Source organism: Diadema antillarum, unplaced genomic scaffold, assembly GCF_040938485.1.
Source record: "Diadema antillarum isolate AM-2024a unplaced genomic scaffold, OU_Dant_1.0 seq00000460_RagTag, whole genome shotgun sequence".
NCBI lineage: Eukaryota > Metazoa > Echinodermata > Echinoidea > Diadematoida > Diadematidae > Diadema > Diadema antillarum.
Window position 1 is genome coordinate 1,022,152 of NW_027271431.1, and position 27,849 is coordinate 1,050,000.

Consider the following 27,849-nt stretch of genomic DNA (forward strand, 5'->3'; position numbering starts at 1 on the left):
AGTATTTTCGTGCTGTGTAACTCATCATTATCACCGAGTGCCAGGCAGTATCATGGAGGGTTTGGCGTGGTTACGTGCAGTATTTTTGGTATTAGCAGACAAAGTTCATCGAATGTGGAAGAATCCATGTTAAAAACAAAATGGCCGCATGAAAGAAGCCATGGTCTGCCATCCAGGCACCAGATGTCAATGAACTTATTTTCAGCAATATTAATGCGTTTCATTTCACATTCTTATTATTCAAATACACTTGAAACATAGTGATTTTTTTTTACATTTATTAAACTTGAAGACACGAGTCATATTTTCCATGTAATATTTATGTGTAAAAGGGATATTCATGTCACCTCTCTGCGTTTTCTTGTGTGTAATATTACCCCCATATCTCAGAAATCATACTGACTTGCATATTCATGCTTATGGCTTGTAAGGTATTTTGCATATCATTATTATTCTAGTTCTCTTCCTTATTTGCTTATCCTGAAGTTGGTGAATTGTTTATAAAGCTGTAAATGTCTCTTTACAAAGGAATCTTCCACTCACATATTGATGACTTTGGAATGATTCAAGGTGAAGCTTTGGTATTTGACATTGAAGCAAAAGAAGAACAGGAGAGATGAGTATGGAACCACTTGGGTATAAACGATTCGAAGTGTTTAATGCATGGACTGTTGGTTCTGTTATATTTCAAATTGTCATTCAAGTGCGTTTTTTGGGTGCGTGTAATTGGTACCATATAGATTTTGTTTCCTAAACGAAATGTATTCTTTATTCATAAAACTTGCCCATGCCAATCAGTGTACACCAAAGAATTTGAAAAGTAGTTTGAATTTAATTCACGGTACTTTGTTGGTAACTGAAACAAGCGCGAAAACAGGTATTCCTTGCACATGCGCATGTCTGCTTGGGTTATCGTAGGATGTTCGTGGTGTTCTCGATGTGTTATATTATATTGATTACTGCCAATGAATCAGTGTACTTCCTTCTTGGAAAACCGATGAATTCCAAAATAATTCGGGATAATGTATTATGCTAATTATTGACATGAGCAAATGCACTGCCATCGTATGGGATATCAAAACGTGTGTGAACAAAATTATGAAAAAGGGAGCTAAAATATTGAAAACCTTCCAACAGAGTTCACAGTCTCGGAGCAAGGAACACTCAATGTGGAATATTGCTGATGAACTTGTCGGGCGTGGGAATTTCGACAGCTTTAATATCTTGATAAGTATTTTCTGGCTGTTAGATAGGACTCCTCGCTGGCATAGAGTGCCAGGTAGTACCATGCAGGGTTTGGAGTGGAAGATGGTACGTGTAGAATTTAATAGAGTAAGCAGATAAAGTTCATCAAACGTGAGAAAAAAAATAAACTCAGGTCAAAGGCAAAATGGCAAGGTATTAAAGAAAACTCTGGTCGAACATCCAGGCACCCGGTGTCAATGAATTTTTTACATTTTTTCCCAATTCTGATGCTGTCCATTCCTCTTTGCTAACATGTTCACACAACACGTTAAAAGAAATCCACTTAACTTGCAGAAACATGCCATTTTCCCACTTCTAAAGTTAACACTGAGTAATAAAGAGATTTCTTTGCCCATCCTTGTTTTTACTGAAGTGTGATGTTCTACAGACATAAAAAAATGAAGTTTCAAGTTGTATAGCGTGAAATGTACTTTGCGCATATGATAAACCTGTTATAAAATTCTGAATGTGCACTTTCCCTATTTGTGGATTATAAATGCATGCTTATATTTTGCTTCGAATGTCCCGTTTTGTTTAAAAAGATAACAATGGCCTAAAACCACCCTTTATACGTAGTTCACATGTAAAAAAAATTATAGTTAAACATCTATAGGTAAAGTTTACACTGTTAGAAAAAAATCAACAAGGTTGTTTAAAATTTTAAACAACCACAAGTTAACCGGTGAATCGCTCAACTGTTGTTTAAAAATTAAACAACACGTAGTTGTTTAAACTTTTAACCCTTTGTTGTTTAAAAATTCTAAACAACTGTTGTTTAAAAGAAATTTAAACAACTGGGGTTGTTTAAAAAAGTTGTTTAAAACTTTAAACAACTGTTGTTTAAAAGTCATTTTATACAACTGGGTTGTTTAAAAAAGTTGTTTAAAAGTCTAAACAACTGTTGTTTAAATGTAATTTTATACAACTGAGTTGTTTAAAAAAAGTTGTTTAAAACTCTAAACAACTGTTGTTTAAAAGTCATTTTATACAACCGGGTTGTTTAAAGGTAATTTTATACAACTGGGTTGTTTAAAACAAATATTAAATATTCATGTTTAGAATTTAAACAGTTCGTAATCACATATTACTGTACAACTCACTTGTATATAAGCACAATAACACAAATGTTTATTTTTTTGGCCAATTATATATTTCAGCACATTTTCACTGTCTATATCACTGACAGCGTATCATTAGAAAACCTTCAATCGGTCAATCTGTCCATCGATGTGCAAACTTATTACAAATAACAAATTGAGCCAATCAAGAATTGTCTCATCCATTTTCAGAATATATACAGAGTAACAATTCTTCTTATACAGTTAACCTTTGATAAGTCGAAGTTCTCGAGAACCGAGACAAACGTGTCGACTTGCGCGGATTTAGTAAAAATATGCAGTTTGACTGCAGAGGAAAAATCACGAGCTTTTGTTATGCTTGAGTTAAGTGATTTCCTAGCTGAATTGACCTCGACTCATCTAAAGCTTAGTGTATTGTCAAATGTACATTTTGATACCACTTACATACAAATGGGGCGCTTAATGCCGTAAAAATCACATTTCACAATATTTCAACTAAACTGCAATGGCAAATTGAATTTGAAACATGAAATAATTAAAGAATTAATTATTATGCATAACATGGATGTGTTCAGCTTGAGCTTATCTATACCTGTGCCACATTGAATATTTTGTTGCTTCATTTCTCATATTGTGTGGGTGCATGGGAACCATCAGTTGCCCTCAGATGGGTCCAAAAGGGCTAACTGAATGAACAGTACACAGAGAATGTAATTTTTCAGAATGCTTTTACAGTCCAATGCACACCTTACAGACACATTATCCAGTTTTATAGTGATCATACCCTGATAAGACAAGATAAATCTTGAATGAGTCTTATTTCCTGGAATAATTATCTGATTTTCTTAGAACCACTGACTTTGTTCTTGAAGTGTTTGTCACTATTACATGCGCTTGGAAATCTCATAAGCGAAGCATAAGGGAATGGCCCTCTAAGGATTTGCTTTTCTGTCCCAATACTGTACTTTGTTGCCCCACTAAGAAAATATTACTGAAGGTATTGCACTACACAGCTTCTCTATTAACTAGATCATTTTTAGCAATGTTCAATTTGATGTAACAACATTTTGAATCATTTCAGTTGCAATGCTTTTGGGGAACATCTGCAATTGTAAGTCAGGGGTTATTAGATTATATTTCCTTGACAGTACAATGATGACTGTAAATATACTGCAGATGGAGAAACCATTCACATTAAGAAATAAGTTTTATCTCTTGTGAAAATTCTACTCCATACCTATATTCAGCATATCTGAACAGACCAAATAACATATACAGTACATTGTAATTATAATGAAACTTACTCCTGTTTACTGGTGTAATTTGAGAAGTCATACCTGCTACCAACACATACAGTTGTTTTTTTTTTTTTTTTTCATAACTGGGATGTGCATTGTACAGCACATCTGTCCAGCAAAGATCATCTCTGTCACTCCTGTGATAGAGATGGCAGTAATGAAGATTACTCTATATACAATGAAATAAATTCATAATGGAAATATACATTCTACGAAACAGTTCATCTTGAATTTTATGAAGGCCACATTCAGTACAGAGTGTCACCTCCATTATGCTCAACAGATATGAGGTTTTAATTTCACAATTGCTATATTTCTGAAAATTGACTGTCATGCTTCAGTATAAACCTGTGAAGATCTTGCCCAATATTTCATTCAGTGACTACTATGCAAAATACCTTTTTTAATTCATTTCTAGCCCATCTTTATCACAAGTTTTCAAGGGCCAACATTACCCACTAATAGAACAATCTTCTCATGACCTTTGATCTTTCCATGTGACATGTATCCATTACTTATTGAGTTATAAACAAATGAAATATAGATACCAAACCTTTGCTTTGACGAATGACCTAAAAGTCAACTTTGTCAATTAAACTTCTGATAACCATGAAAATTTCATTCTACGCATCTAATCTTCCTGATTTGAAGAGTTCAGGTATGTCCTGATCTCTTTCACAGAATTGGACGTCACTTTACCAGGCATTTTGTACACAACTGTCTCCAAGAACTGCCAGGCAGCAAAACATTGAGCCTGGTACTCTACATCTAGGACATAATGCACTTTGAATGCACAGTCCACAGCCTTTGTCAAAGTTGGAAACAAGAATCCCTGTCTCTCTACAATAGGGAGTTTTCGCAAGCACAACGCGGCCTGGAGTTAAGCATGTTGTGTGCGAAATTTGCTTCTGCACATGATCAAATCCGAGGAACGTCCCGTCCGGGGGAAAACGAGTACGGTAATTGGCCAAAATAGCGTTCGGTCCCGATGCTGGGCAGGAGTGAGCCAGCCAGTCAGCCAACCATTCAGCGATCTTGTCCTCATGCCTCCGTTCTGTACAGGAAAGCGAAACTGCATAGATATGGGGACGGGAGTCAGAGTACGGGGACTGTCACAGGTGATCGCTTCCTCGTATTCTCGGTCTTCGCGTCGTGTAGCAAAAACTTCCAAATGACAAAGGTTTGCAGTGGCTTCTTCCAGGATCCTCCCATCAGCAAGATGAAGGGCTGTGGTCTCTGCTTCCTGTCAATTTGTCCAATGTAGAAAGCCAGGTCTGTGCCCTCCTGTAAAATGAAATGGAAGTGGAAAAGAAATATGCATTATATACATGTACATCTCGATAAAATCTTGAAATAATCTACGCAGAAGTGTTGGGTTGAGGCATTGGTATAATGAAGTCCATCAGAACAGATATATTTCCCACACCTCTCCAATGTTCAAGGTAGAGTTCATAATAAAGTGCCTGGCCAAATTCTGCAACATTTCATTTGCAAACATATACCCTAAATTGGGTATTTTATGTAGTATATAACATCCATGTATTACATTTTCTATTCTTGCAAGGGCTAACCATGACCTGGCTGAATGAATTTTCAACTGTGTGGCCTATGGGAACTTCTGAAAGGCAATTAATTTTATTGCTGGCAAGTCCAGGCAAAAAGTATTATCAAACAAAAACTACTTCTGAATTGCATTTCATTATTTTGGGTAAGTTACTCTTTCCAATACTAGTAGTATAACAACTTTGTCCACTTACATTGTAGGAACATTAAGGAGTATGCGAGGTCTTTGTTCTTTTTGGTATGGGGGGGGGGGGGGGGAGACACCCTGTATCACATTGGATGTATATGAGTGGTATGTGATACATTTCCAGCATCTTGCTGAATATAATGATACCATAGGTCAAGTGCAATATTTATTGATAAATGGAATATTTCTTATTGGCGACATTTGGGACCAATTTTGCATTTCACTATGATGCGAATTTTTTTCCCCTTTTTATCAAAATGAAAAGGACATATTGATATTGGACAAGTGTGTGATTGAGCAGTCAGGCACAAAATAAAGTAAATATGTATGTTGACTATGTAATATAAGATTTTTTTTTTCATAAAAAAAAAAATTATTGTGATTCACAGCATACATTAGCAACATAGTAAATTTGCATAAATATGTAGAATCCATGGACTAAACTAACAAATGAAACAGCATAAACTGGGAATTTCTGTAACTATGGACCACAGCTTGATGATTTTTATATTTTGTATTGCAATGTCAAAGTCCATCTCATTATTTTAATAAGAGGGCAACACATCACTTGTTTTAGAAGATTAGCCTCCGAACAGTTAGGTACTTACAGGTTGAAAGTCGTAGAATAACTCCAACGACTCCTGAAAGGAGCACTTGCCCCACACCCTCGCAGTCCAGCCTCGGCAAACTAGCGGCAGCATGCTGAATGCAAGCGTCTCTTTTTCCTCTGTGGAGCAAAATGTATGACACAGGGGGAGTATTTTGAATGATAAGTACAAACATACCCTTTAAAAATATTAACACAATCAAGGCTGATAAAGAGAAATGCCGACAAGTATCAGCTCATATTCAGATGCTAGCTTATGTACTTATATTGTACTTGATTGCAACCAGGATTACTAACTGTGGGGGGGGGGGAAGTTGTTTGGAGGGTATTGTAGAAAATACTACACATTTTGAATGAGGGACTGATTCTGGCAACGGCATTTACTACCAAGACGGGCAAGTAATTGTGGATGAGTAGAGCCAAACTTGTAAGGCCAAGCATTAGAATTATAATGTTGTAATAATCATCATGCTATTCTACAAAGCAGCAATCAGACTTACCATGAACTTGAATGAAAGAAAGTTGAATGGTGTTGACAGCCAGTGCCTTAATAAGAATAATCTTGCACTACTGTTAAGTGCTTAACAAAGACTATTGCAATATGAATGACATTTGGGCTTTTGAAGGAGGTTCATGTCATATTCTGGCAGTGCATAAGGCAAGATCAGTTGATATGCATATATCTTAATTAGATTAGCAAGAGCAAGGGATGTTCAAGGTCCAGTGATTTTTATTTCAAGTAGTAGGAGAAAGAATGCAAAAACTTTAATAGTTCATAAAAGACTTCTCTGTTAATGTTATCCTATAATGACAAAAGCTTGATTATCATGTGAGTTGATCAGGCAGTGGAGAAGAAAAGGGGAATGGTAGATGAAGGAGGCAAGGACAAACCGTCCAGAAGTTTCAGTGTACATGAACTGTGGGGCCGTGGGGTGCAATGTGAGAGAGGGGCAGGAGACAGCCTCCCCCAAATAATTGTCCAAGCTGTAGTTACAGTCATTAAAGCTGCACTACCGCATGTGATACAAGGAGCGAAAGAAGTTTGTATGAGCACAATTAAAGATGTTCTGAATCCACATGTCATCTCTTGAGGATTCAGTTCCAGCAGGACGAGGTCCAACATGAGCTAAGGAGGGACAATCTCTGCCTGACTGACCTGCCAGAGGGGGCTGAGGAGACAGAGGAAGAGCTTTACTGAGGGCGAGTCAAATGTTGCCAAGGAAGTTGGCTTAGACATTTGGAAAGAGGACATCTCATCTTCATGATCTTATCATCATCTTGGGGAAAAGGCAAGAAGGAAAGAGCAGGCAGATCAAAGTCCACTTTATTGCAAACAAAAGAAACAAACTGTATTCTGGGCATTCTAGTCTGAAAGGAAAAGAGAACATGAAAAGTGTGTACATCAATGAAGATCTAAAGGCATGCAATGTGTCACTCGATCAGTGCATGATAAATGCCAAGGAAGCTCATGATGTCGAATCGGCAACAAAACCAAATACGGGAACATGACATGCAAGTTGAATGATGGACAAAGCAGAGTCATCAAGAGCCCGGATGATCTCTTTGATATTGGCTTTGAAATTACAGATCCACTTCAGTTTTTGCAAGTTTTTGCGAAAGTCTTAGAAATTAATTAACAAGCATTGAATGAATTTATCGGTCTAACAATTTTTTTTTTATAGTCATGTTCATACTGTAAGTATTTTGTTAATAATGTTAATAAATTCACCTCAACTCAAATGGAAAAAAGGAAAGGGTGGTACTGGGGCTGTAGATTAGAATCTCTACACAGAGCAATACTATTTAAAATGTACCTTGGGAAAGGCCATCGGTGTCACCCGTGTGACGAATAAGCAGCGTTTGCTACGATGGACATCTTGATTCCCCATAGTAGAGTACTTTGTCAGCATATATGGCCATGCTGCAAATATCCTGTCTTCAGCCATGATCTCCTGGCTGAAGTCTTGCTTCATCTGTACAAATTAGGGAACAAGATTGCATTTGTAATCATATTAAGGGTGGCCCAGACAGAATGCTATAAACCAAATGGAAAAAAATATAATACTCATGTTAATAAAAAAAACATAAATGATGGAGTGAATTATGCATGATCATTAGCTTCTGCAAAAATGTTCATTCTATTACATTTTTCTCACAAGTTTGTGTGAATTTGCACAATGTGCTTCGTTTGGCATGGAAATCTTGACAGACTGAGAAGAAAGCTCCTAATCTTTGCATAGAAACTTATTTGAAAGTGACAAAAGTGCCAAAAATTGGTTCCAACCACCACCTACACGAAACAAATAGAACTCTACTAAGGTGGTATATTATTACTACAGGCATTAAGTTTACGTGTGGTGCATAGACTATATTGTGCGTTAAAAACACCACAATCTGTTTTCTGTCTTTATCTTCATTTTCTATAGGGGTTCTAGGCCTTTTTTTCTACTAAAAGTTTACGTAGACCTTAATTCATCGAGCATCATTGATGTCAATGATGCTCAGTAAAGAATGAATTGCTCCAGCAAAAGTAGCAGAACTTAACTTGCACTTTAGTATTGGATTTTAGGGGGTTCGTTATGTTTACAGTAGATTTTGGTTGTACGGCTGGACCTACTACTCATCGACCGCCTAATGTTTATTTGCTTGATAAGAATATTTAACACTACTAAAATTCATGCAAAAAACTTGACCTACATGATTGAGAAAATCCAGAGCTAGGCTATCAAATGCCTTTGTTCCCTCTTCGATTCGAAGTTTCAGTGCAAAAATATCGCCGTCGAACTTGCATGGCCTCGTTTCAGCTCCCCGCGGTAACGCTCCTTATTGTGATCGACCGCTGTTTTTGCATTGACAATGCACGCAAACTGAGTTGTATTGAACACCGTGTTGTACGAAGCTTTTTAGAAACTTCCATAGACATTACATTACGATTCGGTGAAAATCATTCGAAATTTTGTCCTTGATTAAAACCATAAACTTTGTTAATGAACGGTGAATTTTCGCATTTTCCCACACCATCCTCAACAGTCAAAGCCAATCCATTTTTATGTGCTTTGCGTGCAGTGAAGTGCGTACTAAGCGTTCAGTGCGCCAATTAATACACGGTCGGTCTATTACAAGAGGGTGGTCGATGTAGTAGGGCTATCATACAGACGACCATAAGTTCTAAATTATGAGGTAGGATTCATAGGAAATGATCGAGACATGTCATTGTGTAATTGAACTTAGTCTTAGTTAGCACTAGCAGTCTAAAATATAGGCCCTAGCCCTTGACTAGGCCCTAGCATAGCATTGCCTATAGCTAGATAGGCCCTAACCGTCACGTTAGACCCTATGCCTAACTAACTTGTTAGTTGTGTTAGATTTCTACATCATCGAACTCGGACACTGCGCCTATATAATTGTGCATGATGTGATACGGTGCCTGTTACAACTTAGAAGTTAGAACCGGGAATACTGTACAACGAATAGGCTACTGGATCTGGATCTGGATCTGGATCTGGATGTTTACGATGCAGGGCCCTACTGGGCATAACGCATCGGATGAGAGAGGGCGCAGAGGTGATTAGAAGGTTCTATCAATGGCCTTTTTGAATGAGGCGATTGATGGCGAGTTAACAGTGGCGTCACTCAGGTGGTTCCACTCGATGACAGTAGACGGGAAGAATGAGTTTCTGAATTGTTCTGTTTGTGCTCTTATTTGGTTAAAGCACTTACTGTTATTTGTCACTTGTCTGTCCAAGATATTTACAGTATCGCAGTTTGTGAATTGCTTAACACGGATACGTCGTCTAAGTTTTTTAGGTTGAGCAAAGGTTTGAATTGGGAGAGCTGGCACCAGCCCCCCGACCACTTTGAAGAAGAGGGTGAGCTTGAGATTCCTTCTTCTTTCCTTCAGGCTTGGGAGACAGAGTTCAGCCAGCTTGTTTGTGATAAAGCCGTCATCTCTGGACACGTAATCCCCTGTTATGAATCGGACAGCTCTTCGTTGGACACTTTCAAGTCTGTTTATGTCCTTTTGTAGATATGGGTCCCAGGCAGTGGCACCGTACTCAAGGAGTGATCTAACGAGTGAAGTATAGGCAGTTCGCTTAACGTTGGCAGGGCAGAAGTAGAGGTTTCTCCGAAGGAGGGATAGAACCCAATTTGCCTTTATTGCGTGGTCTTTGCGACATGCTTCTCCCACTTCAGGTCGTCAGAGATAGTGACTCCTAGGTAACGGATGTCGTGAACGTGCTGCAGGATATGGCTGTTGAGTTGATAGAAGTAGGATGATTTACTGCAGACACTCATAGTATAGCACTTCTCTGCGTTGAAGCACATACCCCATTTATGTGCCCAAGAGACCAGGGCTGTCAGGTCGTTTTGAAGGATGAGGTGGTCTTCCTGGTTCCTGATCTGACGGTAAAGGAGACAGTCGTCTGCGAACAGCCTTATTTGCGACCTCACTGTGTCTGGTAGGTCGTTGATGTAGCAAAGGAACAATAAGGGCCCGAGTACTGTTCCCTGGGGTACACCTGAATCAACATGTGCATCGTGGGAGCTCTCTCCGTCTATGACGACTCTCATACAGCGTTTTGTTAAGAAATTTCTAAGCCATGAGTGGGTGGGGCCAGTGATTCCAATGGATGTAAGTTTATGTAGGAGATTTTCGTGGGGGACCTTATCGAAAGCCTTCGAAAGGTCCAGCACTATGATATCTGATTGCTTCCTTTGGTCGTTTGCATGCAACAGGTCATGGAGGGCAGTGATCAACTGGGTTTCGGTGGAGTATCCAGATCTGAAACCGTGATTCAGGTGAGTTAGGATGTTGTTTTCTTCTAAATAATCAAGGAGGTGTTTACATATGATATGTTCCAGGAGTTTACATGTGACTGATGTTTTAGAGATGGGACGGTAGTTTGCCGACTGGTGGACATCCCCGGTCTTGAAAACTGGTGTCACGTTTGCCTGCAACCAGTCAGTAGGTAGTACCCCAGTGTCCAGGGAGAGCTGGAATATCTCACTCAAAGTTGGCGCAAGTTCGGTGGCACACTGCTTCAGGATAATGTTAGGGATGTTATCCGGTCCACAAGCTTTATGGATGTTGATGTTCTGTAATAGCTTGAGAACTCCATCAGCTGTGATCTGCAGAGGAGGGAGGGAGCAATTGTAGCTTTTTTCAATGCTGGGCATACGATTGGTCTGGTCCCTTGTGAACACAGATGTAAACTGCTGCAGGAGGGTGGTTGCTTTGGTCCTGCTGTCCTTCACAAGGTTTCCTTCCAGCATGAGGGGAGGAACTCCATTCCTGTCTTTCCTCTTGGCCTTGATGTAGCTCCAGAAGGGTTTGGAGTTCTTGTTGATTTCCAGTTCATCGACGATGGTGGAGGTGAGATGGTCCCTCTCAGCTCGACGGAACTCTTGTCTACACTGGCGTTGAAAGGCCTTGTAGTCGGCCCATGAGTTAGTCTTCTTGGCTCTCCTGTACAGTCGTGCCTTCCTCTTCACCATTCTTTTCAGCTTGTGGTTAAACCAGGGAAGTGACTGTCTGCTGCTGCTCGACTTGGAGGGGATCCTTTGTTCTATGATGTCTAACAGGGAGTCTCGAAGCATAGTCCATAGGTCTTGGACGTTTGTCCCTTGCCTCTTTCTTTCAATGACCATCTCAGATATGTTGGCTACATCCTTTTTCACCTCTTCCCAGTCAGCTTGAGAGTACTTGTAGATCTTTCTCCGTGGTATCTTTGCAATGGCTGGTTTCATGTCAAAGTCCGTGACCACCATGGCATGATCACTTATACCTGGGATGCTGTACGACGATTTCACTTGTGTTGGGTTGTTAGTGAGCACGATATCTAGGATGTTATCATATCTCGTAGCTTGGTTGTGAATCTGGACCAGTCCGTGTTCCAATGAAAGGTCGATTAAAGCTTGTTGGACTTCTCTGTCTTGAGCATTGTGACGCAGGGTGAGAGTTTGCCAGTCTATATCAGAACAGTTGAAGTCACCTGCAATCACAATGGTTTTGTTTTCCTTCCCTTGAAATTTCTTGAGGGACTCGTCAAGTCGCTTGACATCTAGGAGACTGCGGTGAGGCATATAGAAGACTCCAAAATATGCCTCAGCTGATCTCGGCAGTTGGATCTTTATCCAATTGATCTCACATTCCGTGACTGCGTTTGGGAGTTCACTGCACATAACTTCCTGTTGTACTCCTATGAAAACACCGCCTCCACAGCCATCTCTATCATTTCTGTAGATTTGGTATGAAGATGGGAACACCTCGCTATTCTTGATGGCATCTTTTCCTGGGTCCAGGCCAGGTTTGATTCCTTGGAGCCAGGATTCTGTGCCACAGATTATATCGGGTTTAACATACTGGAGCGCCGCCTTAAACTCTGCCGTCTTTCCTCTCAGGCTGCAGCAGTTCACAGTCAGGAGTCTAAGGTTACCAGTGTTTCTCAGGAAGGTTCTGCTGTTTTCTCCTTCCAGACTAGAGCCAGAGGTAGTACTTGGTCTTTCGCTGTCAGGTAATGACTCTGAAGGGGTACTCCGACGGGCCGTGGTCTCCCGGCTTGGGGCAGTCACACCACTAGTCGGACTTGGTGTAGATGTTGTAGATGTTCGCTGGCTTCTCTTTCTAAAGTTACGTTGTTTACGTGGGCTACTGGCAAAGGTGGGGCTAAAGGGCTCATTGGAGCTTAATGTATCCAGCGAATCCTTGAGGTTGGTGAGTGGGAAATAGATGTTTGACTCTTCCAATTCATAGCTATGGAAGGTGAAGCTGTCGATGTTAGCGCTATTACACTTGTGGCAGTGCCATACAACTTCTGACTTCTCTAGGTGAGACATGTCTTGCGAAGCAATGCTCTCACACGACTTGTGGTGCCAGATTGAGCAATTTGAGCAGCATACTGCAATTTGTGACCATGTTACCGGTCGTTCACAGACTCCACACGGAAAAACATTTTTCACTCTAGGACCAGGATTTGATTGGATGTCTCCGCTCAGTATCAGTAGTAGGACTACAGATCTCAGTTTACTTTGGTGTGAGTGGGTTATTTTCCATGCTGTTGACACTCTAGCACACTGGTGGAACTGCATGATGCTGAATGTAGATCTATTCCCACGGGCATGGCATTATAGTACATGACCATTCACGACTGACATGCAGGTGTTAGACAGAGCAGTGTTTTTCTCAAACCCACAACTACAACATGTTACATAAAAACAAACAATAAGGACTAGGGTATGAAGGAGGATGTCTGAACGCACAATGGTGTCTCTACGTGAACCCATTCTGCTTATAGCCGGTCTGGGTTCTACTCACGTTACCGCTACCGACGACTAACGCAGGCCGCCATGTTGGATCTCCCAGTGACAGTGTGGTCGGGGGGTGGCAAACAGCTCAACCCAAGGAAGACTTAAAATTCCATTTTATTGCTCAACTTACGTTCCATGACAAAAAGTAATCATTACAGTGACAAATTTCTCTTCAGATATTAACACACAGTTGAATATAATCCGAGATTTCGTGGAAAACTGGGGTGTAAATCAGGAGCTCTCAAAAACACGTCCGTTCCCCGGCGAGCGCGCCCTCTCTCTCTACTGTACTGTGTCAACAATGGGAATATTCCGTACGCTGATTTAGAGATTAGTTTTTGTAAAAGAAATTCGTATTTTATGTGAAGTTTTGAAAATGTATGTAAGGATTGAATTATGCAAGTGTTTATACAAGCACGAGTTGGTTGAAAAACATAATGTACGTACCGGTACAGACGACCTAACTTAACGTACATTAAGAGTTTCTTAGATCTAACGTTACATGCATAAAGGCGAGGCGTAGCGCATGCAGCCCGGCCAAGAACCCAAAGCGTGAGCCGTGACTATGGCTTCATACATCATGCAAATTACAGATGGGCATGAAGCGATGTAACTATCAGTTAAATAAATAAATACCTTGGAATGACTGGCAAAGTTCTTCTATAGCTAGACCCCATTTGCTGAGAATGTTCGTGACTCCATATAGCTGCATTGCAGTCATCGACACCGCCGTCCTTCATGATGAATAGCCGCGTATGAGCTGTATGCTAGCTATACGTACATGACCATAAACGTGTGATGTACGTGTGTGTGTGTAGTGAGTCGCGCGGTAGGTGGCCGCGGCGCCCGGCGGCGACCGATCGATTGCGACGAAGGATACATGCAGGCGCTCTGATTGGTTCATGACTCTCACATGACTTTTGCCCATCAATTTCTAAACAACGATGTTTAATTGTTTGGACAATCATTCCGAATTGTTTTTAAACAACCGCTGTTTAAGGCAATCAAGCTCCAATTTTCTATATTTAAACAACAATATTTTAAACAACGAAATTTTACACAGCGTTCTAACAGTGTAGGTTGATTGGATCTGAAATGAATTTGCGAAATTCTATTAGAATGTTCATTTTGTTATTCAAAATACATCTCTGCAAAGCATAGGCGCCGGAAGTGGGGGGGGGGGCAGGGGGGCGGCCGCCCCCCCCCCCCCCCCCAATCCAAAAAGTGGGGGGGCAAAACGCATTTTTGCCCCCCCAAAAAGCCCCCTCCAAAAAAAAAAATTATAATAATGATAATGAAAATAAATGAATAAACAAAGAAAATAAAATAAATATGTATATATATGAATAAAAGGGGAAAAATATGGCTACAAACGGCAGCTTTTGGACTGTAAAATGTCAAAATTTTCAAGCTCGCTCGCTTCGCTCGCTCGCATCCAGCAGTTGAGACCGGTGCGCCTCCCCCTTAATTTCTAAAGCGAAAAACATTTATAGCTACGACGGCAGTTGTTGGACTCTAGAATGTCAAAATTTTCAAGCTCGCTCGCTTCGCTCGCTCGCATTGAATCGTTATGCCATTTTCCTAATGTTGCTGCCAATAATTGCCAGCAGTTGCGCCCGATGCGCCCCCATTTATTTCAAAGCGAAATATGTAGCTACAATTAAAACTCCAGTTTTGGAACTGTAGAATATCAAAATTTTCAAGCTCGCTCGCTTCGCTCGCTCGCATTTTATTGTTATGCCATTCACCTTATGTTGCTGACAGTATATAATTTGTCGATCGTTTCACACCGTCATTCCATAATCCATGTAAGGAAAACTTACAATGTTCCTCAATGACTGCGTTGTTGAATGTATCACATTCCGTAATGTATTGTAGTCCCATTATTGCTCACGCACACACGCACAAGCATACAGACCGTCAAAATTACTTTATGGTTCCCCCCATGTTTCGACCCACCGTACGCCACTTTACACACACACACACACACACACACATATATATATATATATATATATATATATATATGTATATATATATATCCCTAGTTGGCACCTTAGGGAGACATATTGGGGGAAGTGTCTTCATTAGGGAGACAACTGGTCATTAAGGAGACAATTTTCGTGTCTCCATTGCGTAAATTGCCATTGAACATGTATTTTAAAATTTGCATATAAAACAAATGGAAATGTCTTCCAAATGACCCATCTAGGAGTATATATATATGTATATATATATATTTCTTATATATATAAACAATAGATGTGTGTGCGTGTGTGTGTGTGTGTGTGTGTGTGTGTGTGTGTGTGTATGTGTATATTGTGTAACATATGCATGGTCTAATCTTGAGCCCCCTCCAATGTTTGCCCCCCCAATCCAAAACTGCTTCCGGCGCGCCTGCTGCAAAGAGTTTCAGAATGCACACATCTTGAGGTCATTCTCGATGAAAACCCAATATTGAACTCCACAAATTGAACACGTTAGAAGCAAAACGCTCAACATTGCTCAAAGTCTTTCGTGAAGTCAAGCGTATAAGAAAGTACATTGGTGAGGATATCTCCCAATTGTTTAACAAAACCCTAATTCAGCCCCATTTAGACTACTGTATCGTAATCTGGGGGACTGGTTAATAGGGTCAACTAAATCGATTGCAAGTCATTAAGAACAGATGCCTAATGATGCTAGGTGTTGACATCCGATAAAAAAGGGTAACTTTTATTCTCCCCTACAGGTTGATCAACTCAAGGAAAGAAGAGGAAAGAAGAGGAAAGCAAGCCTTAACCTATATTAAACTGTTGAATGACCTTGCCCCATCAACTCTAACCACGCTAGTTATCAATTCGGATCTTTTGAAAAACAAAACACTCTTTTATCCGAAACAGTCCATCTAACATTGCATGTAAAACTTTCAGCAATCTTCCTTTAACAATTAGTGACACTGATCCAAAAATTTACGAAAGAGATCATGAAATAAGCGGAAATCCCTGAATGTGTCAACAGAAATGTATCGATTTCGCTTTATGTTTGTAAATGTATATATATAAAGATATATATAGATAACCCGCAAGGCTTCACGAGACACGGTTTGACAAGGCCTTGAGCACGCTGAAAACTCTTTCAGGGAGTTTGCAAGCAGAGGTTAACGCAGAACACCAGTAGGAGGCGCTTAGCGGCAGCACCTCGCAGGCAATTCTCACGCGAAAATGGTACTTCGCGCAATCCCCGTATGTCGCTCGTAGCTGAAAACGGATCGGTTTCAGAGCTCTCAAGAAGGTTACTTGGAATACACACAAGTAGCAGGTAATATGGCATGCGTCTAGCAGTAAGACGCAAGTACGGAACTCGCCAACATCCTTGTCCACCTGCAGAAAATTCCCCTGCGTGCTGGAAAATCCCTACTCGCAACAAGTCCGCGTAGCTTACCCGGAAAGGTGTGACGGGGCCTTAAGACATTAAATGAATAGTAATTGTGTGCTTGAGAGAGAGAAAAAAAATAGTTAGAAGGCTGAAAAACTTGCAACAGGATTCATAGTCGTGGGGCAAGCAACTTTCTCCCTGCAACGGGCCTGGGAGTTTCGACAGCTTGAATATCTTGATAAGTATTTTCTGGCTGGAAGATATGACTCATTAGCATAAAGTACCAGGTAGTATCATGCAGGGTTAGGTGTGGAATATGTTACGTGCAGTCTTTTTAGCATTGGCAGACAAAGTTCACCGAATGTGGAAACTTCTATGTCAAAAACAAAATGGCCACATTCTCTGTTCAAGGAATATTGTTGATGAACTCCTCGGGCCTGGGAGTTTCGACAGCTTGAATATCTTGATAAGTATTTTTCTTGCTGGAAGATATGACTCTCCATTAGCATAGAGTACCAGGTAGTACCATGCAGTGTTTGGATTGAAAGATGGTATGATCAATCTTTAATGGAATAAGCAGACAAAGTTCATCGAACGTGAAAAATTACCACATGAAGGAAGCTTTCGTCTCACATGCAAGCAATTAAGTCGATGAACTTATTTTTTTTTTCAGCAATACTGATGCGATCCAAGCCAGATACTACAGCATTCGAATTCTGTTCCCTGCAAAGTACTGTTCATGACAATGATAAGAAACTTGTCTTACCTTATACAGATGACCAGCGTTGTTGTTCTGAGATGTTTGTTTCCTTGTTTGTTTGTTCCATTTTTCCAGCTCAGAAGAATAATTATGACTGGATATCTCGAAACATGTTCAGCTGCTCTGGCTGGTCTTTTATTAGGTCTAGTTGGATGCGAGGTGTGAGATGTATTGGATAAGATGTTTTATGTTTAATCAGAAAATATGAATGAAAAACTTTCCTGTTATTCACTTCAAATTCCTTTCAATTGATTAGATAAGCGAAAAAGTGGGGTTCGGGGTGTCACGTCAACGCAGTATTAATGGAAATAGGCCAAAATTACGGACGATCAAGAACATTCCTACACAACACCGTCGAATACTTTTTGAAAGCCATGCATGTCATATAAAAGGTGCATCATTCAAATCAGAGTGTCTTTACATAGTAGTGTGCGCTAGCACGAGGTATAGTGCATTAATGTGTGACAGTTGTTTCTTGTAATCAGTTTTGCCGTTGTTCATTTAACGAAAAAAAAAATAGGATAAACAAAATAAAACTCTGTTGTGTCTATGAAACGCCAATGTCAGAGCTGCCAAGCATCTCCGTTTCTGAATCTGAGCACTTGATTATAGAATATCTGCTTCTGATTCGATAATCATGATGGCCTAGTGAGATGAATGTAATCCAGAGATATATGTCTGAATATGTGTGTGTTGAGTGGTTTTTTTTTGGTGTGTGTGTGTGTGTGTGTGTGTGTGTGTGTGTATGTGTGTGTGTGTGTGTGTGTGTGTGTGTGTGTGTGTGTGTTTGGGGGGGCACTCCACGGATTTCAGATTTTTGTCTATAAGTACAGTTGTCAGCATTGGTATAGTTATGCGTATGTGTTTTAGTTAGATCTTCGAGAAGACTTCAAATTTTGTCTGGCACTGGAGATAGGAGCCCTACCGATTTCCTGATGAGTATATTTTTGAAAGAGGGAAGCGAATAAGTTTGTTATTCTTCTTAATCCTCCCCTCCCCTTCCCCCCCCCCAAAAAAAAAAAACACACACACACACACACCAAACAAACAAACAAACAAACAAACAAACAAACAAACAAACACAAAAGCAAAAGACATTGCCTTGGCCTATCCGGATAATATACTTTTGGATTTTTTATTCTCTCCTACGGTTAGGTGAGGGCCTGAGGCCTGTTTCAGGGCGAATGGTTATGTTCAACCCTCCTAATTGCAAAAATTTATTTGATTGAATGAATTCACATGGTAAACGTATATTAATTATTGTTACCGACATTAAGAGCACATTTTATGTGAACGTACGCGGGAGTCGTTGTACGTGTTGTAGCATAAATAGCTGAATGAACACGCTTTAAAGATGAGCAGGAAAAAAAGGCTAAAATATACAGTTAATATGGAAAGGGATCAAACAATGAATGATGAAACAATAGCAGCCTCTAAACATTCTCCACAAACAGAATGTTTCACAGATCCCCCCAATAAAAAGAAATTAAGATAAAAAAAAAACACGCACACAAAAAACCCCGACTATTGTGAGTCTCTGTACTTGCTTTTGTGTGTTTCTATATTCACTCATGAATTAACATACATGTAAATGTGTATGGGTGTGTGTGTGTGCAAGACATTTTGCATCTGTTACCTTCAAACTCCTAATTCATGAAGCCAAGGACATGAAGTACGAAGGACAATTTAAGATGGTACGGTAATATCATTGTGCCATGTTATCAGAGGTTTTGATCATAATATCATTTCAACTCAATTTCGACACTAGAATAAAAATACAAGCATCTTTGAAAATAATTTCACTGTCTTTTCCTTAATTTTTCATCTTCGTGATGTTCCATCCGCCAAGCGGCATACAGTTACTGTTTGAGTGCTAATTACTGCAGTAACCATGATAACTCATGTTGGTACAGATCATGTGTCCTGTATACGCTTTTTTCAGAGGGCGCTCTTACTTTGGAGGCAACAGAGACTTCTATGAATAGAAGGCTCTGGGAGGCAGCAGGTGGCGCCGCCTCGATGCCAGAAAATGATGCAAGAGGTCTTTGACCTCGTGCCATGCACCTTTGTGCACGGTTTTCACTTCAGAAATACAAAGCGATAGGGCCTATACTGCTATTGGTTACAACCATGTAAATTTCCACGCGTGACTTGAATTGTTACCTTTGACACATTTACACTTTGATAAATCGAAAAGTTTAGTTAAAGTAGATCAAAAAAGTTCAGTGTCAGCAGCACACCGACCAATCATGTGATTGAAAGCTGGCATTTTTCCATGCTAGACCTGGATATTTCTTCTTTCTATCTTATTGAATGATATTGACTCCACTGCTAAATATAGACTGATTTTTTTTTTCTTTCCTTTGATGCAGAATGTCAGATAAGGGCGTGAGGCCGCAGCCTGGCACCGATGTAATTCCATGTGGTTTAAAGTGTATAAATATGGCCGAGTATTGCACACACATCATCAGCTTCAGTCTTCAAGCTTCAGAATCTACTTCTTCTGCTCTACATCAACGGTGAGTTCGGAGATTGCTTGTTTCATCATATCATAATACAGTATTGTTGTATAGGCATCATACTGTTTCCTATGATACGCAATGGTGTGTCGTTGCCATCAAATTCATTCTCCGTTCATGGGTTTTCATCGCTATCTACTGTACATGACTTTGTTTTTGTTATCAAAATAAGTATTTAGGCAGAGAAGCGATGCTTTCCAAACTCACAGGCGAACAGGGAAACGATTGAGGTTTGAATTTTCTTCAGTTTGTCTCTCTCTAACAAACTGATTCTTGTCACAAATTTGACGTTTTGCCGTCACTCCTTACCGATTGTCCATTTGTTCAAGTCCTTGTCTTTAACACGTATATGCTAGCGTGGACATCCTGTAATAGCAGCAACTACCGGAGTAATAGAAAAGACGAATTGATTGATTTCATTACGGGCACAAGAACGTAAACATGTTAGCGACTCTTGTCCATAAACGCTAATGATATTCAATTTTCCCTTGCTGGTCTCCAGACAAGATGCGTGCTTTTCTTGCTCTCCTCCTCGTGGCTGCTGCCACCGCCGAGCTGGCCCCGCTCCTCATGAACTCGGAACCCATCCCGGGCAAGTACATCATCAAACTCAAGGTCAGTGTGAACAGAATCATTCTTCTGCCTCATACATCAAAAGTTTATCCAAATTTGAATATCTTCTTTGAGGTTCAACCCAATTCACCTTTGCTGCATTCTGTTTCAAATGTGATGACAATGGTATGATGTGGTGTAACACTTCTTACTTTGTAAGTAATCTCACTATTAACAGATTGGCAATTTACAGGCCACAATCAGCGATTATCATTTTGTTTGCTATTTTCTGTGTTTTCTTTTAGTGTGTACATCTGTGTGCGGGGAGGGTTGGTAGGAGGGTTTTTTTTTTTTTTTTTTTTTTAGAGCCATAAGTGCTACTGGGGTGGGGGATGGGGACTCTCAGACCCCCTCTCACTGTTCTGTAGCCTTTGTAGGTAAGTCATTGCTGACTAAACGTTGACTCATCACAACTATGTATCTTTATTATGTCACAGGACGAGTTCGACGTCGACGAAATCGCTGCTACTGTCAGTCTCACCGGTGGTCGTGTCGGAAACAAGTTCCGTCGCGTGCTGCATGGATTCGCCGCCGAGCTCTCGGACAGGGCTCTTGAGATCGTAAGTCTGATAAAAAAAAAACACCTTGGATTTCTATACATTATGTACCTATCAGTATTACAACCTTTTCTTGCAAATGTTAACCACTGATTGTTCTTTGTTGAAAGTATTCGGGTTCAGCTTTATTTTGATGGTAAGGATGCACTTGAAGGCCAGCAAAAGAGCTTGATAGTCTGTATACCATGCTTTGGGAAGGTAAAGATGCATATTGTTTTTACTTGTAAAAAAAAAAGAAAATGTGCTAACCATTTATTAGTAAGGAGGTCCTCTTATATTCCTGATTGTATTTTGTCCGAGAGAGAGAGAGAGAGAGAGAGAGAGAGAAAGCGAATGAAACGTGGTGGTGGACACCAGGCTTATTTAATCATATTTCTCAAAATGATATGACACAGGTAGGGTTCCTCTTCCATGGGTCCTTTTCACTGAGAAAAAAAAATATTTGCATCAGTAGGGAGTGGTTCTCGACTCAATGTTGCTATTACCCTTACAGGTCCGCAGCCTTGCAGCCGTCGAGTACGTGGAACAGGACGGTGTCTACCGCACTCAGGTGACCTGGGGTCTGGACCGTATCGACCAGAGGGATCTGCCTCTTGACGACTCCTACTCACCAGGAGGTAAAGCAAGACTTTTATAGCAAAGAGCTGCAGAGAAACGAAAATCAGACATTCCTATAAAACAAAATACACAAGAAATCGAATAGTATAGGGCCAACTCATTCAACTCAAAACATCAACTGCATAATCGCTTTTAAATCATAAACGGAGTTAAATAAGATCGCCATAAATTCTTTGCATCTTGTCATGAAGATGTATATCACAAAGTATTGACACGGTTAGTTACTGATACAAGACATTGATTTGGAATGATCCAACAGGCACCGGAAGTGGGTACACCGTCTGGGTGATCGACACCGGAGTTCTCGATACTCACAGTAACTTTGGAGGCCGCGCTGACCAGGTGGTTAACTATGCCACAGGTAACAACGTAAGTTTCCGAATAGCCAGTCTATCATTGTATGCAGAACAAAATTAATGGCATCTACAGTAAGTATACAAGAACGATAAGATTTAACCAATATCAATTGAAAATTCATCTTAAAAAGCGAAAATTGCTGGTCCTTGTCCTTTTTCGTTCCTTTCCACGGCGTAACTGACGATCTAGTACTGATTCTTGGTTGGTCTATTTGGGTTCAAAATTAGCGAGAAGTAGGGAATTGGGTAATTCCTTTAATCATTAGATATGAATGCATGGTGATTTATGAAGTCCATGACTGAAAACCTAGAAAGAGTCTGAATATTGATTTGTCCTTATTCTATACACCTTCTTCCCGGAATTTTATTAACTTTCATCGACATTGCACATTCGCCGTATTTCAAAGCCCTGGCATCAGTCCACAGCAATCTGTGAGACTCACAACAAATAAACCTTTCTCCAAAGTCCGTGTGAATTCGCCGGCGAAAAAATTACAGTTGCTGGTCTTTCCTTTTATATTCCATGTAGGTATTCTTCTAGATGAAGAACTATCATCATTTACTGATAAAGATTCAGACTTACAATGATCCAGTGACATTTTAGTTTAATCGATCTGGTGCATCAAACTGTTTTAGGAACACCTTTACTCCTTTTATCATCACGCCATAGGAAGACTGCAACGGCCATGGTACCCACTGTGCTGGTACCGTGGGATCGAACACCTACGGCGTGGCCACGGGGGTTTCTATCAAGGGTGTCAAGGTACTCAACTGCCTTGGCTCCGGCAGCACCAGTAGCATCGTCAGCGGTACAGTTTCTCCTCTTCAATGATATCACTTTAACCAGGGAGGTGGGAAGAGATACTTCCCCCTCCCAGCTTTAACAGAACAATCTGTACTACACATTTGCGTCCGAGTGTCCTAGGCAGAACAGAGCACATCGGGCGAAGAAAGGCTGTCGAAGCAGTTCAACAAAAATCTAAATTGTGCACGAAATTTGAAAGGAATCTATTGAAGTTTTTCAAGTTCTAGGATCTGTGGTTCAAGTATATATATTTTTTTCGTTGTGTAATCAAATTTCAATCAGTTGTTTTTTCACTGAAAAAAAAGACTTATTCGCAGTACACGAGACATTTTCTACAAGTGCGTCATTTCTCATCTTTTTATATGGAAACAGTTGAAAAATCCCGTTTCCTTGAGGCTCATCCGAGTTGACAAGTACTAAAGATAAAGAAGAATCGTGCGTTTTATACCAGAAATAAATAAACAAGCAAATGATGACCTACACTACCAGAGATGAAAATTTGATGTTTTTTCACCCTCCCATCACACGTGAATTTCTTTCACGATTATATGCATCATCTTATCATGTTATCATGATCTCTAACTGGTCCTAAGAATGCAAAAATCCCCAAAAGAGTCTATAAGTGTATTTACCTATTTTCTTATTACACGTGTAATTTCATTATTTTTCATTCATGTTTTCTTTGCAAAATACAGGTATAGGCACATTCAGTTTGCTAACTGTTTGTGTACAAAAGTAGAATGACAAATAGTAATACGATCCACACAAATACAAAACAATGGCAGAGATAAGCGAAATAATCTTAACTACATTTCGAATCTTAAAGTGTGTAATAATGTATACATCAAAGGTAAACAAATTGGAAAAAGGGGAGAGTAACTATAAAGAATGTCTAATGATTGGGGGGAAAAAATTATGCTTTTAGATATTTGCAAATAGTTTTGCTATGTAGAGTCTCTCTTACTCAATGGAAAACACGGCCCTGCTGAAAAAAACAGCTGTCCAGCCGAAAGAAGGCTGTTATATCCGCGCACAAATGAAATATACTAAATTTCAAACTAAAAGTAAAACGACCCATACAGCATGTTTACCACTCACGTCTGTTGATCAAGACCTTTATTTACCTTCAGTTTGTCCTCATACTCTTTTGGAAGTGGTGAATCGCTTCCTCATGCCTTTACAAAATCTCCAATATTTGGATTGTATATCTTCATGTGTATGAACTTTACTCATGTCTCTTCAAGAGATGAAATCGAAGTACTAGTAAGTGTTCAGATGGTTTTGATGATTGGAGCAAGGATCAAAAGTGAACGTAGTGTCGGGATCTTGCTGAAGTTCAGTTACTATCTTTTATAAATAATAATTCCTTGCCCTCTCACCTCTTCTGATATAAACCACAGGATGCGACTACGTCGTAGATAATGCTTCAGGCAACAAAAACGTTGCATCCATGTCTCTTGGAGGAAGTTCATCAACTTCCCTCGACGATGCCGTCGCGGACATGGTCTCAGCTGGCATCCCGACGGCCGTTGCTGCTGGCAACGACGATGCAAATGCTTGCAACTATTCCCCAGCTCGCGAAAGCACGGTGAGAATTTTCCACCAGCACTAGGCTAAAAACTTGTAACAGTTAGCTGAGAATGGATGATAGCGTCAATTCCGTAATGTGTGCCTTTATTCCATTTCCTTTTTTGGGCCGTCTTACTTGCGATATCAATCTTATGGGTTTCCAGATTTTTCATGACATTGTCCTTTTCTTTCTGTGATCTTCAGGCCATCACCGTTGGAGCTACAGACAGCGACGATAATCGCTCGTCCTTCTCCAACTACGGCTCCTGCGTGGACATCTTCGCGCCCGGTACCTCCATCACTTCCACATGGCACACCGGCAATTATGCCTATAACACTATCAGCGGAACCTCCATGGCTTGCCCGCACGTCGCAGGTACGAATAGCCATCATGTGGTTTTAAAGGCTTGCAGTTTGGCAGGAAAATGTGAGGGAATGTTGTGTTCTACACCATTCTTCATGCAGTGCATCGGAAATCAAGTACTTGCTTTTAGTTGATCTTTTGAGCTATACTTTATTCTCCAATATGCTGCTTTTTTTTCTGACATTGTGTGAACATAACGCTATGAGAAAACGTCGCTGTTGAATAACTGTGATATGCTTATAGGGAAAGAAAGAAAACAAAGAACACTTTGAGAGTGAACGGCTTTGACACCTTCAATAATCCTCATGGGCATTTGTGTTCTGATGATGTTTTCCAGGGATAATTTTTTACCATGGCAGCAAATTTCATACCATTTGTATACTTGAGAGTCTTTAAAAAAAATCTATTTAGGAATAATCAGAAAGCCGTTAGGAGGAGTCCACTTTTAGTTTAGCTGAGCCTCAATGTTGTGCTGTGCCTTTACATATCAATTTCTGCGTCATGATAACTTAAATTCATTGTGAATTCATCATATTATATCAATAGTTTAGTCAACCAAATTTCCCCGACGCAGTATGTTGACTCTGCCCAGGAATACCCAGATGGCTTTAATCTCGACCCTTAACGGTATTCGATCAGATATTAATTTGTAGGTCGTGTTTATATGGGCCTATTTCATGCTTTGAGCATGTCCATTCCCAATATCCGTGAAAAATGACAATGAATATGAATGCCAAATGACAAATGTTTATCAAAATGTCTTGTGTGACCATCATGTTTACGGTGATTATATTTTCTATAAGAGGTCTCTTAAAGGTACTGTTTACCATTGGGAGCAGCGATTTAAAAATGTTCAAGATATTACATTGATGCATATGTGTAGCTCAGTTGTACCATGTAAGGATTTTGGAATAAAGCACAGCATAAAATATAACGATATATCACTATTTTCCTCACTAAACCATACCTGTAGATGGTTTAGTCTAGAAACATTTTTTATTATAACTGTTGTTCACATTTTGTGTATTAGTCATACTGATTCAAATTATTACGTTGATTGTTTCTATCCCTAACTCACATTTTAGAACTATTTTGAAGCACTAAAACTGGATTTTTGTTTCATCTGCAAATGGTGAATAATGCCTTTAAGATCTTTTTCTCGTCATAACCATTATCAATGGTCCTAAGCAATAACTATACTCCCGATGTCCGTCGGCATTGTTCTCAAACTGTACACTTGATACCGAATGATCCGAGACATTCCTTTTTTTAGGTCGTTAAACGAACAGAAACTTCGATTAATAGATGTCCACTGCATACATTGATTTTTTTTTTCTATTACCACTCCCTTGTCTCTCTCCTTTTGTTTACGTCGCTTTGAAAGAATAGGGAGCTTTAGATTTGCGGCGCGGACGCTTGAGAGGACGCTTGAACTGGACGTTCTCCTCTTCCCTGCGTCGTGTTGAAAAGTAGCTTTAGATTACGCTGAGACGCAACCTATAAAAAATAAAGGGGCGTCCCCATATGATCAGTGCATGAAGTAGCTCTCTACGTCGTAAATTGAGCGGACGTCAAAATAGCCCAGAACGCGTAGTGAAAAATTCATACGACGCAACCTATAAATTTAGGGCGACTTGACGCGCGTTTTGCGCATGCTCAGAACATGTTTTTGTTTTTGTTTTTTCCTCTCAATGTCCCCGTCGGGAAAATCTAAAGCTCCCTAATGTTACATGGCTGTGATACATAACTTAAAAGGGAGAGCAAAATACACTGTATCACCAATTAGTCTTCTTTTGTCAATTCATTTATAGGAGCTATCGCCCTCTACGGCGGTAGTACCAGCAGCATGTTGTCCAGTGCATCGAGTAACAAGATCAGTGATGCTGGATGGGGCTCTCCCAACGATCTTCTCTACGTTTAGAGGTAAATACTTTCATTCCTGTCAATAAAGAATTGTTAGAAAAAGGCAATGAATACAGTGAAGAGGGTAACATTCGTTTCTAATAAACCCCAGGAATCCTCAGTTATCCCCTGTTTTTTTTTTCTCAAAGCATTGCTATTAGAAAGTAGTCAACCAAACTTGACATAAGACAGACTTCTAACTTGTATTTGCACGACTTGAGCAATGTGTTAGTCGTCTGTTCATTCACATTGATATGACGTCATCGATGATATTAAAAGGTGTGTACAGTTCTGGTCAAGGTGAGGATTTAGCTTTTAACGTTTTGCGAGATATTCAGAAACCACTCTATGAGATGTCAAAGAGCATGCGATTCTAAAGGGTATCAAAAGTTTATTTGATGAAAATCGGTTTTGAAATGGCTGATATATCCAAAAAACAAAGTGAAACAAAGAGATCCTAATAAAAGGCGTGGCCTGTCGCCTTTTATTATTGTCACTTTTTTGGATATTTCAACCATTTGAAAACCAATTTTCATCAAATAAACGTTGAATCCTTCTTAAAATTACATGCTCTTTCATATTTCATCAGCGGTTTCCCTGTATCACACTTAGGAATGTTCAAAACATGAATCCTCACCTCAACCAGTACTGTACAGTCCCTTTAAAGTGCCTTTCGTCTTTTCAGATGCAGACAAGACGCAATGTGACAATCGGAACGTGACGTAGACAACGGACGCTGATCTGACGAAGATTTAACGATAATGACGGTCAAGTTTAAGTTCAAGCCTATTTTTTCCTCCATCTCCAACATAATCAATGCTACATACGTACAGTGTGAATGAAAGGAACGAGATGTCAACATAAGAAATCGAAAGGGAGGGTATATCGTAATTTTGATGAGATTCAACAAGTAAAACATTTGAGTGTTAGATAATTTGGGGATGGAGATGGACTCACGATAAAAGCGACTGATGAATAAATCTCTGGGTTATGGGTTTAAAGCATATTATGAAGAAGATAAAAGATGGAAATGAACTGAAAGAGAATTAGGGAAATAGGATAGAAAAGGATACCAAGTCATGATTCAAGTAACAAGATCAGAACAGTTTTGCTGCGCAGACTGGTCTGATTTAAAAATAAAGT

At 39.8% G+C, this 27,849-nt stretch overlaps 2 protein-coding genes across 2 annotated transcripts; one reads left to right on the forward strand and one right to left on the reverse strand.

Moving 5' to 3' along the window:
• Nucleotides 1-10,134: 10,134 nt before the first annotated feature.
• LOC139733063 (uncharacterized) lies at nucleotides 10,135-12,816 on the reverse strand. The gene has a single exon (XM_071643905.1). It carries the CDS (start codon nucleotides 12,814-12,816, stop codon nucleotides 10,135-10,137), a length of 2,682 nt encoding a protein of 893 aa, XP_071500006.1.
• Nucleotides 12,817-19,909: 7,093 nt separating this feature from the next.
• LOC139733024 (aqualysin-1-like) lies at nucleotides 19,910-27,587 on the forward strand. The gene is made up of 10 exons (XM_071643867.1): nucleotides 19,910-19,923; nucleotides 20,426-20,538; nucleotides 20,973-21,095; nucleotides 21,586-21,709; nucleotides 21,970-22,079; nucleotides 22,737-22,875; nucleotides 24,272-24,459; nucleotides 24,645-24,816; nucleotides 26,616-26,727; nucleotides 27,392-27,587. The coding sequence occupies exons 2-9, from the start codon at nucleotides 20,431-20,433 to the stop codon at nucleotides 26,723-26,725; spliced, it is 1,074 nt and encodes a 357-aa protein (XP_071499968.1). The 5' UTR covers nucleotides 19,910-19,923; nucleotides 20,426-20,430; the 3' UTR covers nucleotides 26,726-26,727; nucleotides 27,392-27,587.
• The last annotated feature ends 262 nt before the right edge of the window (nucleotides 27,588-27,849 follow it).